This window comes from Ambystoma mexicanum, chromosome 10, assembly GCF_040938575.1.
Source record: "Ambystoma mexicanum isolate Mex_15411 chromosome 10, UKY_AmexF1_1, whole genome shotgun sequence".
In the NCBI taxonomy this organism is placed as follows: Eukaryota; Metazoa; Chordata; class Amphibia; order Caudata; family Ambystomatidae; genus Ambystoma; species Ambystoma mexicanum.
The window spans coordinates 860,766,204-860,781,519 of record NC_090932.1 but is presented as its reverse complement, the minus strand read 5'-3'; the positions used below and the strand labels follow the sequence as shown (position 1 = coordinate 860,781,519).

Here is a 15,316-nt window from a genome sequence, read left to right as displayed (position 1 = left end):
CCAGTGTTGTGAAGGGCTTATTCTAAAGGGGGTCATCGTTTTTGTTGTTTTTTTTGTTTTTTAAACAGCTTCATTTTTATGTATTGGTTTTAAGTGAGACATGGGTGACGATACAAATAACATATACAGACATGAACTGATGCCATAAAACTTTGATAAGCGAAGACACATAAAGGATGAACATGTATGCATAGGATTGTTGTACACTGTCGTGAACATTTCAACTGGTGGCACACAAGTCCACTCCCAATCTTCTAGTAGAGCTGGATATTTATATAACTTAGATCTGACCTCTAAACAAGTGAGTTCTAAAGCATTTAGGTCTCTAGTGCCTCTCTGCTGAACCATTGGGTGAAGCCCCGAGTGGTGCAGCTGAAAGTCCCGGAACCTTTCCCCCTCCTTTAATGAAAATGACTGCTTGCATTCTTCGAAAGTGAGCGCTGACGCATCCCTGAAATATTGTCTGAGTTCACTCAGGTCCCCGGCAGTCTAAGCCACAAATGTTGCTGCGTGTTTGCCCGGAGTAAACTCAGGGTTGTTGACCATGGGTTATGTGTCCAAGCCTATGGGAGCGTTCCATCTTTTAGTTGGCAGGTTCCAGCATGCAAGTGTGTGAAGTGTCAAGGAGAGAAGCGTGGGTCTGATTGGGCTGCCAATCAGTTTAATGAATGGCAGCTGTTTCAGAGGTATAGGGGTTGCTGCCTGTTCAATCCGTGCCCAACTTGGGATCTCCCAAGACTGTCCCCACATAAAGTTATGCCAGAGGTAGGAGGCCGGGTAGTATCGGTAGATGTCGGAGATCCGCAGTCCACCAACATTCTCCTTGGGCAGTAAGACTCTTTTAGCTACCCTTGGCCTGCAGTGTTGCCAAATGTAAGCCAACATTTTTCCCTGTAGCTCATGTAGTTTTTTAATTGGGATGGCAATATGGAGGGCCAAGAAGTGGTAGATGAGCCTTGGAACAATGGTCATTTTAACTGCTGTTACATGCCCAAGTCACAAGGCCGTTCGCTTACACCACTGTTTCAGATCCGATTCCACTCCCGTAAGTGAAGAGGGAAGTTGGCAGTGTATAGTGATTTAATGGAGCTTGGTATTTTTACGCCAAGGTATTCGACATAGTCTCGCTTCCATTTAAACAGGCAGAGCTTTTCAGTGTCTCTCGGTGCTAATGCGACCGCCAGACCGAGGGATTTTGTGTAATTGACTGCAAACCCAGAGGCCCAGCTGAAATCATCAAGTTCGACCACCAGGGCCGGAATCGAGTACCGCACCTCCATCAGAGAGAGCAAGACGTCCACGTATAGGGATATTAATTGCTCCTGACCCTGATAAGAGATTCCTCAAATGTCTCGATTATCTACATGGGCTGCCAGGGTTTCCATAGAGAGGGCGAACAGGAGTGGAGAAGTAGGGCGGGCACCTTTGTCTCATGCCACTGCAAACTGTTATTAGGGGAGTGGACCTACGGTTAAGTAAGTCCCATGGCATCAGGGTCGAATATATGGCCAGAAACGCCTTCGGAATTTCAGTCCCAGACTTTTGGAGGACTGCAGCAAGGTAAGACCAGTCCAGCCGTCGAAAATCTTGTGAGCGTCGAGGGCTAAGAGACCGGCCTTCATCTTTGTCCTAACCACTATCGCAACCAAGTTGAGGGCCTTTCGGGTGTTATACTGGCTGGACCTGCAAGTGTTAAAGCCAGTCTCGTCCAAATGGATCAGGTTGGCAGAACCATCATGAACTGCTTTGCGAGGAGTTTGGCATATGGTTTAGCGTCTATATTGATGAGGGTAATCGGGTGAAATGAGTCGAGTAGGCGGAGGGGGTTCAGAATCAAAATTGTGGAGGTTTCAAGCATTGTGGGCTTAACCGTGCCTCGGGGAAGGAGTTAAGGAGTCAGGTGAGGTTAGGGGAAAGGAACTCCCAGTAGGCTGTATGAGAAACGGAGGTGAATCCATCCGGGCTGTATTTTTCAGGGATTTAATGGCCACCGTGACCTCTGGAACTGATATCGGATGTTCGAGTTGCATGACCTGAGTAGGAGCAAGGGTTGGGAAGGTGATAGACCCCAGATAGTCCCTCACGGTGTCCGTGCTCAGTGTGAAGGATGATGCTGCATCCGCATGATGTCTGTGAGCCCAATTTAGTTGGTCCTTTTCCTTGAGAAGGAGCCCCCCTCCGTCATCAAGTAGCACTTGAACATTATTGCAGGCTCTATGTTCAGTCAATATACAGACTAATATCTTGTTGGCTCTGGTGTAGTACTACTGTTTGACCTTAAGAAGGGCCTGACACATATGTTCCGCTAGGTGGGTATTACGTTTAGACGGGGCTACGTTTAGGAGGAGCCTTGCCCTGTGGGAACCCGAGAGCTTGTGTGCAGTCTCCTGTCGCTGGACCTCTTCCTCAAGGTTCCATTGCCATTGGGTTGTAGCCTTCATGTAGGAAGAGGTGCGACTTATGATCTCCCCTCTAGCCACCACCTTCATAGCATCCCACACAGTACCTAAAGACACGTCACCTGTGACATTATTTTCGAAATAAGTGGTGATAACTGTCCCAATCTCTTGTCGGATAACTGTGTCCCTGAGAATCGGTTATAGAACTTTCAGGGTATACGGGTTGGGGCAGAGAGACCAGAGATTGAGAGGGAGAGTGAGACAGACGCATGGTCTGAAACTGAGACCACATGAACAGTACCATCAGGGATGGAGGAGAGCTAAGAAGGTGGAGACCAGTAGTATATCAATGCGGGAGTAACTCATGTGTATTTGAGAGCAATGTGTATAGTCTCTGGCAGTAGAATCCCATAGCTTCCAGATATCCACTATCCGCAGCTCATGCAGAAGACGCGTGAGCTCCAGCGAGTTCCTGTAATCAACCCTAGAGGGAGGCTGGGAGAATTTTATCTATACTACGGTCAGGTGCCACATTGAAGTCCCTGCCTATGACAAGGGTGCCTTCAGTGAAAACAAGCATTTTGTTCGAGGCCCTGCAAAAGAGGTCCTGTCGGTCATTGGGAGAGTATACAGTAACAAATGTAAAAGTGTTGCCCAATCTAGGCTTTATGATGCTGGGGCGAATTAAGATCTTCTCCCACAACTTGTAAAAGTGGATTCTCGTGAGAACATCAGGGACAACGTTGCGCTGCTCTGGGCCTTTCAGCCGGACTCGATGTTTTCTGTCTAGCTCAATCTGGTCATCTGCCGGGATATCCAAGATCTGGCGAAATAAATTGTGTTGTAGGCCTCCAGATTACGGTCAGATACTTAAGAGGGGGCCCACCTAATTTGAATATTGTTGCGTCAAACGATTCTCAGAGTCTTCATACTTGTCCCCCACAAAGGCAACTTTGTCCTTGAGCGCTTACATGTGTTGGGCCCACTCGCTTGCCTTGTAAGGTTGTTCACATAGGGTGTTTTCAAGTTCAAGCTTTCGTTCTGCTACGGCCAGGAGTTTGTCAGTTGTTGACACCTTCCCCGCTATCTCAGCCAGGCTACCTTGAATATCCTTCCTAATCTCGGTTAGCCATTGTAGTAGGCCATCTTTTGTGGCAAGTTGTGGGCTGAGTGTCATGGCTGCTTCTCCCCTGTGGACCTAAGCCACTGTTGTGCTTTCTTTCCTGCCCAGGTCCTGGATCTGCAACAGGGATGCCATGTCCGAGAATTTTTGGGGTTTCTCGGATTTTGCCATGGCATAAGGATAGCCTCAGGCCGCAAGCTGTAGAAGGCTGTGAGATTGCAGTGTGTTGCGCCAGTTAGTTAATCAGGGACCCCGGGTGACAGTCGTTAAGTGACACAATGCCCCTGAATTCTAGGCAAGCCACCAACCCTGCGGAGCAGTGTGATGGTGCAGGAGCAGCGATCAGGCAGCCAGGCATGTGGTGGGAGGAAAGCACGCCTTCAGAGGGCCATCCTGCACCCAGCTGGCCCCTAAGGCTGGCCCTCTAGATTTATTTCAGGGCCAGGGAGGTCCCATCCGTTGTGCATGTCCTGCTCCTTGATTCGAGCGCATGTTGGGCTAGCCACCCGTTGCTGGTGTAGCAATGCAGACACTTCAGGACAATGGGGATGCAAGGTTAGCCTCCTGATGTGTGCATGAGTTGGGCAAATTAGCTTTTACTGCATCAGTGACTGAAGAAAGCCTTAAGGTACTGTCAAGAGTTATGCCGGCTACCTGGGCACTCCTGTTGGGTACCCTGTACCTCCGCTCCAGTGTGAGGCAAGGGTCGCTCCAGGGATGGGGCTCCCACCCCACACTGCTAGTTGCAGGGCTCGGGTGGGTGGGACAGTGGGAGGGCTCCCCCACCAGGTGTCCAGGCCTATGTACTCTGCAAAGAGTTGTTGAAGGGGCCCTGCATCCAGGCAGGACCGGACGAAGAGCAGCCTGCTTCAATGAGGCTCTGCAGGCAGTGCAATCGTCTCGAATGCTGCTGTCCACAGGAGCCCACGATGGCCTCAGGACTAGATCCGATCCATCCTGCAACGGCCTCCCAGTGGGAGACAGGGGCTCAGTCGTGGTGTTCACTGTAGGCGCAGGTCAGAGGCCGCATGGAGGAGGCGTATCATCCCAGGTTAGTCCCCATGGGAGTCTGCCCTGGCCCGCAGTAAGACACAGAAGCACCCCACATCGGAGTCCCAGGAGACCCGTAAAACTTTGGCGGCCTCAGCCTCCCAGGCCCCAGGTGTGCCGGGCCAAGCACGACTCGGGAGGGAGGACCCCCTGCAGGCTCATCGTCCACCAAACTCCACTGGAGTTGCCTCCAGGCCCTAGGCTCGGGCCCAAGCTCAAGGGGGGGGGGTTTACACACATTTGCCACGTGTCAGGAGGCAGATCATGGTCAGCAGGCGGAATTACCAGGCCTATGTCTCTGCATCTACAGGAGGCATTCAGGCGACCATGCTGTGCACTGTGCGTCAGACCAAGCCCCCAGTCGTAGTGTTTTCAATCCTAGGCCTGTCCCTTTTATAAATCAGGAAATCCCAAGGTGTCGGCACCTAACGGAGTGTACTTCAAATGACTCAAAGTCTCACGGAGGCTTTGAGCGCACCTCTTTGACTTTGTCTGTGTCTTTTAATCATATTGTTGAGGGCTCCTGTGCGATTCTGCAGCCTTTATGTACCTCTGCCGGAATGTATGTTAATTCATCTGCAGCAGTAACATTATCAGTCTGTTATGTTTTCACTTGTACATCATCAGACTCTGAGTTTGCTAGCAACTGTGTACAATGTAGAGCCAAACTGGTGAAATGTCAATTTGGTGAAAGTTAATTTGTGAAAACTCCATTTTAGCTAAAATCATTGCAGAAAATTTGAGGGTGACCCCTGGTATATTGTGTTGATTTCATGAAATTAAAATAAAAAGATAATGAAACAACAAATGAAAACAATCTAAATGTGGTTGGTAAGTCACCTGTGTCCTAAGGCTAATGTATTATGAAAGAGGTCAAGAACAATGTGAACAAACCAGTTGTATTTAGTAAAGATGTAAGTGATGAAGTAGTATTTTCAGCTATCTAAGTGGATAAATAGCCTTGAGGAAAGGTCTGCAATTTTGACTCTACAGATGGTTTGGACTACAACTCCAAGCAGCCATAGGCAGCATGGACAGAGGTGAGTGAGCAGGGAGTCCTAGAGCCTACATCACCCGACTTATTCAGACCCTAGAACTCGCACTGATCAGTGTGTTGTAAATCTCTGCATTTGCTTTAAAAAAGAATGCAAATTTACTGTAAAGAATTGCTTGTTACAGATATTGGTGCATGGCATATTCCACTTATACTTTTTTTTCCTATCGGACCACTTGTGCTTCCAAACCGGGTTAAATACCTTTCGAATGGATTGTGTCCTCCCACATATTTCCTTCAGCTGCTTCGGAAAAAAATGTTCGGCAGACAGCGCTGTCTGTCGATGGCATCGAGTCGATGTCCCTCAAAGGCCTCTGTTGATTGTGATGTCATCGAAGGCATATTTAGCCCTTTGGCCTCAGTTATGTTTTCCTGCGACCGCTATAGCTTCGACGAAATTCGGCGCGACTCGCATCTTATGACGTCTTTGTTCAAATCTTCTAGGAACATGTCTTCATCATCGACACCGACGACTCCAAAGTCTGGTTTTAAAAAATGTCAGGATTGAGGATCGAAAATGTCCCTGACGGATCCGCACCATATCGGCTTGTGGTGCCTCGGAGCAGATCATAACACCTCCGACTGCTAGAAGTGCCAGTCCATGTCTGGATAAGCCTTGAAGGAACGGAAGGGGAAGCTGAAGGTAGGCAAAAGCCCTAGAAAATACCCCTACCCGATCCGTAAAACCTTCGACTGACAAGTAGAGAGAAGACTCTCCTCGGAGGAAAAAGGAAGGCCAAGCAGTCCAGGTCGAGGAGTGGTTCACACTACTCTTCTTTGTCCTCGAAGAAATCGAAAAAGGCACCCTGGGCTGCTTTTCTCAACTTTGTCGTCGGATACTTCCCCTGAAAGAGTTGCTTGCCCGACCAAAAAATCCACTCCGACCGAGTGGGGGAAGCCTCCAGGGCCGAAATGCTTAAGATTTTTGAAAAACAAAATCCTAGCCATTCTCCTACCGAGCCTTGGAAAGAAGCCGGAAAGGAAAGGTTTTGTCCTAAATCACATGGACCCTCTAGCCCGGGAAAAAGGCCTGATCCACATTGTGAGCCTTTTAGGCCTCGATCTGATGTTTCATCTAAGGATCACTCGAGACAGAAGCACAAGTTGAGGTCGTCTACATCATCGACACCCTCGACACCCTCGTCACTGGCGGCGCCTTCGACGCCTGCCAAACCATAGACGTCGACATTGACACCGAAGATTCCGACACCAGCTGCGCCATCTTTGCTGGCTGTGCTGTTGACGCTGAGCGCCCCTCCTAAATCTATGGCGCCAATAAAGAAAATCTCGACGACTGCTTCGCTGTCGAAGCCAATTATGCCAAAACCTGTCGTTCCAAAACCTGTCGTTCCAGAAAAGACCTATGTTCCACTGCCTAAGAAAGACTTTTTTTAAATCTCTTCAATTTATGAAGAAGAGGACCCATTTGGCCTTCAATATGGTTCACCCAATGTACCAGAGAGCTTCATTGCTGAAGAGTCCAGGATGAAGGACCTTTATGAAAATGTGCAAACTGCAAGTGGGGTAGATACCTCACCTGCACTTGAATTTGGAAAACCTGAGGCTGGGGAGCATGCGGATGCTTCCCATAGGCAGCTCATGTTGAAGGTGGTAAATTACATGGGTTGGAATAGGCCCCCATTGCCATATGAACAGGAGGACATTACTGACATTGTTGACAAAGGTCCACAATCAGATCCCATCTTGCCTTTCCATGTAGTCTTGCAGAAAAGGGTGGCCAGGAACTGGGAGACTGCAGAGACCAATCTGGCAGTTGATAAAAAACATAACTAGAAAATACCGCCCTTCCAGTAGTGACCATGACTAGCTGTCAAAACCTCCCACTGCGTAGATGGATGGGCAAGGAAGGTATTCTCTGCAGGGAGCATGGCACTAAAATCTGCCAACTGCACTAGTGCCCTCGCAAAGTTTACGTTCACTCAATGGGATTAAATATCCATGGCGGCAGAGCATTTTCCCAAAGGGGATGAAAGAGACTGCTTCCTAGCTATTGTTAGAGACGGCAAAGAGGCCATGTGCAAGTCTCTTCAGTCAGGTTTGGATTCTGCAGATAGCATCAGCAGAACCATGGCTACCAGGACCGTTATGCGCAGATTTGCGTGGTTGAGAAAGTCAGGTTTTGCACCTGATGTCAATCTAGGCTTCTCAACATACCTTTTTGACGGGTCTCACCTTTTTGGCAACAAGGCTGACGAGAGCCTTGAGAAGTTGCAGACCTCAAAGGCGGCAGCCAAATCTTTAGGCACCACCATTAGGCAGCCTCAGCCTTTTTTGCCCTAGTGGGCAAGCTTGGAGGGGAAGATCTTTTCACTACTACTCCTCAGTTGGAAGGGCGAGAGGAATGGCCAGTCAAAGGGGCCATAGAAAATGTCCCTGTGGTGGACGAGGTGGAGGCGCAAAGCCAGCTCAAGCAGCAGCCTCCTTACCATTGGCTGCTGCATCAGACACCTCAAAACCTCTGAGGTCTGGAGTCACAGTCCACCAGTGGGGGGGAGTGGGCTGACTGTCTCAGCATCTAGAAGAGTGGTGAGACATCACTTTGGATGCTTGGGCTCTAGAAACCGTAGCCCATGGTTACTGCATTCCTTTTATAAGGAGTTCTCAGAACAATCCACCGGGGAACCACTCTTTGAAGATTCAGGATGGGCTCCTTGTGCAGGAAATTCTAACCCTGCTAGAGAAAGGTGCTATAGAACCAGTGCTACTAGCGGAGAGGAAGAGGGGATGGTACACCCCTTATTTTCTGATACCCAAGAAGGACAGAGGACTGAGACCCATCTAGGACTTAAGATACTTGGACATGTTCCTCAGGAAGGACAAGCTCAAGATGGTCACACTTTCTCAGATCCTTCAGGCCCTCCAACTCCAGGATTGGTTGGTGTCATTGGACCTTCAGGATGCTTATTTTCATGTGCCAATCCATCTCAAGCACAGAAAATACCTGAGGTTTGCAGTTGGCACTTCTCATTATCAATTTCGAGTTCTGCCATTCGGGCTAACCTCCGCCACGCAAGAGTTTTTACCAAGCTGATGGCGGTGGTGGCAGCAAGTCTCTGGAGAGAGGGATCCACGTCTACCCCTATTTGGACGATTAGCTCAACATGCCCCGCGATCATCACAACATCACCTGCCACTCTCTTTACAGACTGGGCTTCTTCCTCAATTACTAGTCCTATATGACACCTTCTCAAAAGCTCCAGTACATCAGAGCTGTACTAGATACATCCTTGGGGGAAGAGCTCGCCACCCGAGGTGAGGGCTCAAGACATTTTTCAGATGGTTACCAAGTTTCAGAATGCCCACAGTCTACCGGCCTTTGATTTTTTTGAGGTTGCTCAGCCTCATGGCATCCTGCATTTTTTTGGTGCCAGAGGCCCGCCTGAGAATGAGATCCCTTCAATGGACTCTTAAGAACTCAATGGTCCCAGTTCGCAGGAAAGATGTCGGACCTACTTCAGATTCCAACCAGGGTCTCACAGGGTCTTCTGTGGTGGGCCTGCGAGGAAAGTATTCTGAAGAGAGAACATTTTTGGCAACCATGGCCGGAGATAACAGTAGTGACGGATGCCTCACTCACGAGGTCAGGAGCCCATGCCAACGATCTGACAGTCTGCGTCGTTGGTCTCCATCAGAGTGCAAACTGCATATCAATCTTTTGGAGCTGAGGGCAGTCAGACTAGCGCTGACAGCCTTTCTGGCCTCTGTACGGGGAAAGAATGTTCTGATAATGATAGACAATACAGTAGCCATGTATTACGTCCACAAGAGGGGAGGTGTAGGGTCACTACCACGGTTCTGAAAGGCAATGCAGCTCTGATATTGGATAATTCAAAAAGAAATCTCCCTATCTGCAGTTCACCTAGCTGGAGAGGAGAACACGGCGGCGGACGCTCTGAGCAGGCGAAGCACAGTCTCTCACGAGTGGGAACTAGCTCAAGAAGTCCTTCAAGAGATCTTCACCTTTTGGGGAACCCCTCAAGTAGAACTGTTCGCGACAGGGCAACCGGAAGTGCGAAAGGTATCCAGTGAATTTCCCCCAAGAGGAGCTTTAGGAGACGCGTTTGTAGTGGACTGGGAATTTCCACTCTTGTATGCGTTTCCTCCAGTCCCTGTCATTCCTCATGTGATCAGGATGTTGAGGAGGTTCAGGAAACACATGATCCTAATTGCCCCGGATTGGGCCAGGAGAAAGTGGTACCCGCACCTTCTGGTCATGTCCATCTGTCCTCTGATGCGTCTTCCACTAAGTAGAGGCGGGTTTGGGTTCTCCATCCAGAGGTCAAGACACTCAACCTTCATGCTTGGTTTCTGAAAGGCTGAGATTTAAGGATTGGGACCTCCCGGATGATGTAATGGAGGTGTTGCTTTCGACCAGAAGGCCAGCAACAAAGTCTTTGTACCGTTGCCGTTGGAATACATTCTGCAACTGGTGCAGGGAAAAGAATGTGGATCCTTTTCTATGTAAAACACCGGATGTCTTATCCTTTCTTCTATCTTTAGCCAATCTGGGCTCCAGATTGGTACTATTAAAGGCTACTTGGCGGCGCTGTCAATCTTTAAGTGCTCGTCAGAGCAATGTTCTTATTTCAAAATTCCACTCGTGACACCATTTCTAAAGGGATTCCCCAATGTGTTCCCCCATCTCCTTTCCAGGTTGCAGTTTGGGACCTTAATCTGGTTCTAAAATTCCTAATGTGTGCAACTTTTGAACCCTTGCACTCCTGTCCTTTAAGATTGTTAACCTTTAAAACCATTCTATTGGTAGCTCTAACTTAAGCCTGTAGAGTGAGCGAGTTGCAGGCACTTTCGTCCAAGCCGCCCTTTACTATCTTCCACAAAGATGGGTTTTTTAAGGGTCAAGCCTTCATTTTTGCACAAAATCGTTTGATTTTCATATAGGTCAGAAGATTGTTCTACCTTCTTTCTATCCCCCACCTCATCCTGGCAAGGAGGAGGAAAGACTACATAGGTTAGACTCTAGGAGAGTGTTAAGCTTTTATATATCAAGAATGTTTAAGTTATGTATTCATGACCAACTGTTCATTGGATATACAGGACATAAGCTGGGTCAGGCTGTTACTAAATATACCTTAGCTAGATGGATAATTCTGGCAATCTCAGAATGTTACAGGCTGGCTGGGAAATAGCCTCCTGAAGGCTTAAGGGCCCATTCCATCAGAGGAATGGCCACCTCCACAGCCCTGCAAAGTGGTGTACAAATTAAAAACATTTGGGAAGCAGCAGCGTGGTCTTCGATCCACAAATTCACTAAGCATTATTCCCTGCAATCTTCCCTTGGTCAGGATAGTACTTTTGGCAAAGCAGTCCTGCACTAATACTGCTGTGGGAGTCTCATGAGGAATACGTGGGAGGACACATTCCATTTCAAGAACAAGTTACTTACCCCTGGTAACGTTCTTTCGACTGAATGTTCCTCCAACGTATTCCTCATCGCTCTCCCAATCCTAACCCTCGGTAGAATTTCCCATGCTATTACAGCTTCCGTTCCATCAAGGCGGAGTACGGTCACTCCCGTGATTAGCGGGTATCTCTGCTGTTAAAAGGGGAAAAACAGAACTGAGGTCAACAGGCGCTGCACAAGCTATATATGCCTTCGATGACATCACCCTCGACATAGGCCTTCGAGGGTCATCGACTCAATGTCATCAACGCACATCACCCTCTGCCGAAATTATTTTTCTGAAGCAGCTGAAGCTGGACAACAAGATTCAAAGATGAGGAATACGTGGGAGGAACATCCAGTCGAAAGAACGTTACCAGGGGTAAGTAACTTGTTCTTCTTTGCCAGTTTTAATTAAGTCTGTGCTATGTTGCAGAACCAATTATTCAGGCATATTGGAGGTATGTTTTCATCACTGAAATGCCATACTTTCTCACCTTTCAAGTCCAATTACACTTCAGAATGCCATACAGTACATTATTTTTGCCTCAAACTTGGTAAAATAATATGCATTTTTGTATTTGTTTTCAGGCAGGCCTGTCTGGGGGTAGAAGGTCTACCTCCCCAACAGGGAATTTTAATCCGCTTTCAAACATGTCTCAGACTTCGGTAAGTACCAATTGATAAATCTTTCCTCTATCATCTCTTTTCAATAGCTAAATATATTATTCAGTTTGGCAAACAAGTAAATAAAACTGTGTTTTTCCAATTTTTGGAAGGTAGGTGAAGTGGAACACTTGTGTAGGGGATATGAACACTAAATCTTAGCTCATCAGTAGAAAGTAGAAATATATTTCACCTCTCGTTTTTGATATGACATTTTATCAAACAAGGGCATATATTTTTAAAACATAAACCAGAGACCAGGAAAATAAAATGTGTTGTGGGAGCGGTGAATGGAAGGTTGGTTTTGCTTCCCAAACATTTCTCTTGTCTGGAAATAAAATAAATGTAGGCAAAGGTGACATTTTAACAGGAGGCTCTGATGGATCCTCTGGAGTCATCACTGAACCCCAGCCTAAGATCTCCTCCCATGTTGGCTGGAGAAGGCAGCCGCAACCTGATCCTAATCCTGCAGGTGGTATGGGTGAGGATCACATGTGAGGAGACTGTCATTGGTGACATTTTTGGCAGGGACACAGAATTCATCTTCTTGTGAGGATGAGAGTTCTATCATTCCCAAATACCTAATGGCATGTTGTCATTGCACAAGCTACCCAAAGAACATGCTATGAAAAGCCATCTAGACAGAATAAGGTTTTTACCAAGTCAGGCAGGGTCAGGAAGACCCAACCCTAATTGCACACCTGCTACCCATTAACATCACACAGGTGTATAAAGGGAATCTGCTGGTTATGTTATGTTATTTGGCATTTATATAGCTCTCTATATATCATTGGTATGATCTCAAAGTGCTGGTAGGTTGAACACCCTCGGGGACCACAGTCCAGGTCAGTAGAGAGAGAAGGTGTCGTAGGGTGCGTGGGTGCACCAGTTATGTGTGCAGTCGATGTAATTGCTAGATGGTAGCTGCATCCTAGCGTTAGGTGTGGTGGTGAAGATATCCGTTGAATGTGTGCAGTCTGGTGGGTGGACACCTAGGCTGAATTCTGGCTGCGCTAGCCCTGTAGGACGCTTATGTGAGCAGCTAGACTTGATTGTCATGGGATAGCTGCATTTTATTACAGTGATGAGGTGTTTCATGGGGTAATGTTAGTATGTGAATAGCTAGGCCGAATTGATTAGGGGTATAGCTGCATTCTAATTGTGTGATCTTGTAGAGTAGAGAGTAAGCATGACGATATGGGATGGGAGTGTTTGTGTGGGTTTATGAACCAACGCAGCAGGAGCAATTTCTAGGTTGATGTTACTGATAATATTGTATTACTATCTAATTGTGGCACTTTCCGACATTTCCCATCCTAGCTAGATGTGATGCTGGCCAATGTTCACAATTCTAATTAGTTTTGGTATTACCAACATTCACAATTCTGTTAGGGTCTGGCGCAGGGTAATGTTCACAATTCTAACTAGGTGTGGCATTGCTAAAATTCACAATTCTGTCAGGGTCTGGCGGAGGCCAATGTTCGCAATTCTAACCAAATGTGGCCCTTGCCAACATTCACAATCCCATCTAGGTGTGACGCAGGCAAATGTTCACAATTCTAACTAAATGTGGCACTCGCTATCATGCATAACTCTGTCTGGGTCCGGTGCAGGTCAATGTACACAATTCTCTCTACTTAACATTCAAAATATTATCTAAATGTGATGCAGTCTAATGTTCACAATTCTAACGAAGTGTGGCATTGGTAACATTCACAGTTCAGAGGTAAGCTAATGTTGAGTGGCAGGGTTGTCCGGATTAGAGCAATTGCTCTACCCCCCGACCATGCCACACTTACCTTGGTGGTTGCCCAGGAGGGTCAAGGCACTTGCTAATTCTACCGCACCGCCTGGATGGAAATGGCATGCAGGTCGAGGTGCCGGTGCTAGGGCTGGCAGCAAGGATATGGATCAGCCAATCGGGGAGGCTTGGCAGGCTGGGAGGAGGGAGGTGGGAGGTGGAGAGGAATGTATGCAGCAGTGCTCTAGGAGAAACCGGGGCTCAAGGCATTTGCTAACTCACCTGCACCATCTGGATGGAAAAGGCGTGCAGGTCGAGGTGCTGGGGCTAGGGCTTGGAGCAAGGATATCAATCAGCCAATTGGGGCTGGTGGGCGGGCTAGGAGGAGGGAGGGGCAGCTGGAGAGGAATGGACGTACCAGGGCTCGTGGAGGAACTGGGGGCTCACATTTACACCGGGCAAAGATAAATACAGGCCAAGGATGGTCAGGGCACTTGCTAACTCACCTGCACCGCCTGGATGGAAATCAGTGATGGACATCTTCAACCCGCAGTCAGTACAAATTAAACCCAGTCTTTGAAGTAGGAAGTAGACATTTTTCAAAGAGGTAGGCCAAAAACACAGTTGAAAAATCACCAAGGTGATACTGAACCGTTCGAAGTGTGCTGTGCATGCGGATAAAGGAACTGAGGCAACGGGTGCAGTGCATGATATTTATACCGGTGTCGACGTCCTAGTCCTGAGCGGGATGGAAGCGGCAGAGGGACATTTGGTCAATGCACAGTGTCCTCTGCTGTGAAATGTCATGGAAGCTGCTAGCAGGATAGCGGATATATTTACTTACTTATTTGCATTTTTTAAAGCGCTCACACAGCCCACAGGCATCGATGCGCTGTTACAGGAATTGTTTGTTAGTTGCATAATTGTTTTTTTTGTTGTTCTTAGTTGTGTATTTATAACGCGCTTAAATACCCAGAGGTGTCTAAGCGCGGACCCGGGGATCGAACCTGTGTTGCTTCGTGTCTTCTTGCTTCGAAGGCAAAATCGTTGCTGCTGAGCTATCCTTCCGGGACGGGAAAGTACTCTGTAAAGCTCTGGGTTCCCAATGATGACTCTTGATGTTCCAGTTGTTCCTCTGAGTTTCCAGTACATCTTTTATGTTTCTTATGTTAAGTTCATCAGAGCTCCAGGTAAACATGCACCAGCATCCTCCCAGGTAGGCTACATCTCACCAACTCTCTCACTCAGAACTCTCAACCATACAACAACATTCTCAACTGCAATATTCCATGTCACTCACTCAGCATTCTACTCATTCTGCAAAGACCACATAAAAACCTGAATCACTACACATCTCCCTTCCTTACACAACAACAACGCCTACCAAAACCGGTCACACTCACAACACACAGTACACACACACACACACACACTCCCAACACATGCGTGTGCATCTCAACCACATGAACTATCACCACACCCGTACAACCTGAACACCTCAACAGTTCAAATGGTACCATAACACAATACTGATGATGCCCCTCCTCTTTTCTACACAGTAAAGGAAGGACACCTACCAATGAAAATTGTACCACTAGCAATCAATATTGAACAGCTCAGGTATCTCTCTAACCTCTCTCCTCCTCTACCACACAAACACTATAACCAATACTAACCTCATAGCCACAACACACACAACTCCGAGCTGTGCACCACACACACCAAAGAACAAAGCTGGACATTCCCAACACCCGAGTGAAACCACACAATAACACATTGCACCCTACGGCACCTATGTCGCCACCCCCACTTCGTCACCTGTGTCCCAAAGATCCACCTATAAACCAAACACAATATGAGA

General features: G+C 47.6%; 1 protein-coding gene across 7 annotated transcripts in view; it reads left to right on the top strand.

Annotated features, from left to right (window-relative positions):
* Positions 1-15,316, top strand: part of PHC3 (polyhomeotic homolog 3) — a 1,926,480-nt gene that overhangs the window by 412,209 nt on the left and 1,498,955 nt on the right. For all 7 annotated transcript variants that reach the window (XM_069618558.1, XM_069618559.1, XM_069618556.1 and 4 more), the window contains exon 4: positions 11,640-11,717. In XM_069618558.1, the coding sequence (XP_069474659.1) occupies positions 11,640-11,717 (78 nt within the window). The remainder of the gene's footprint in view (positions 1-11,639; positions 11,718-15,316) is intronic.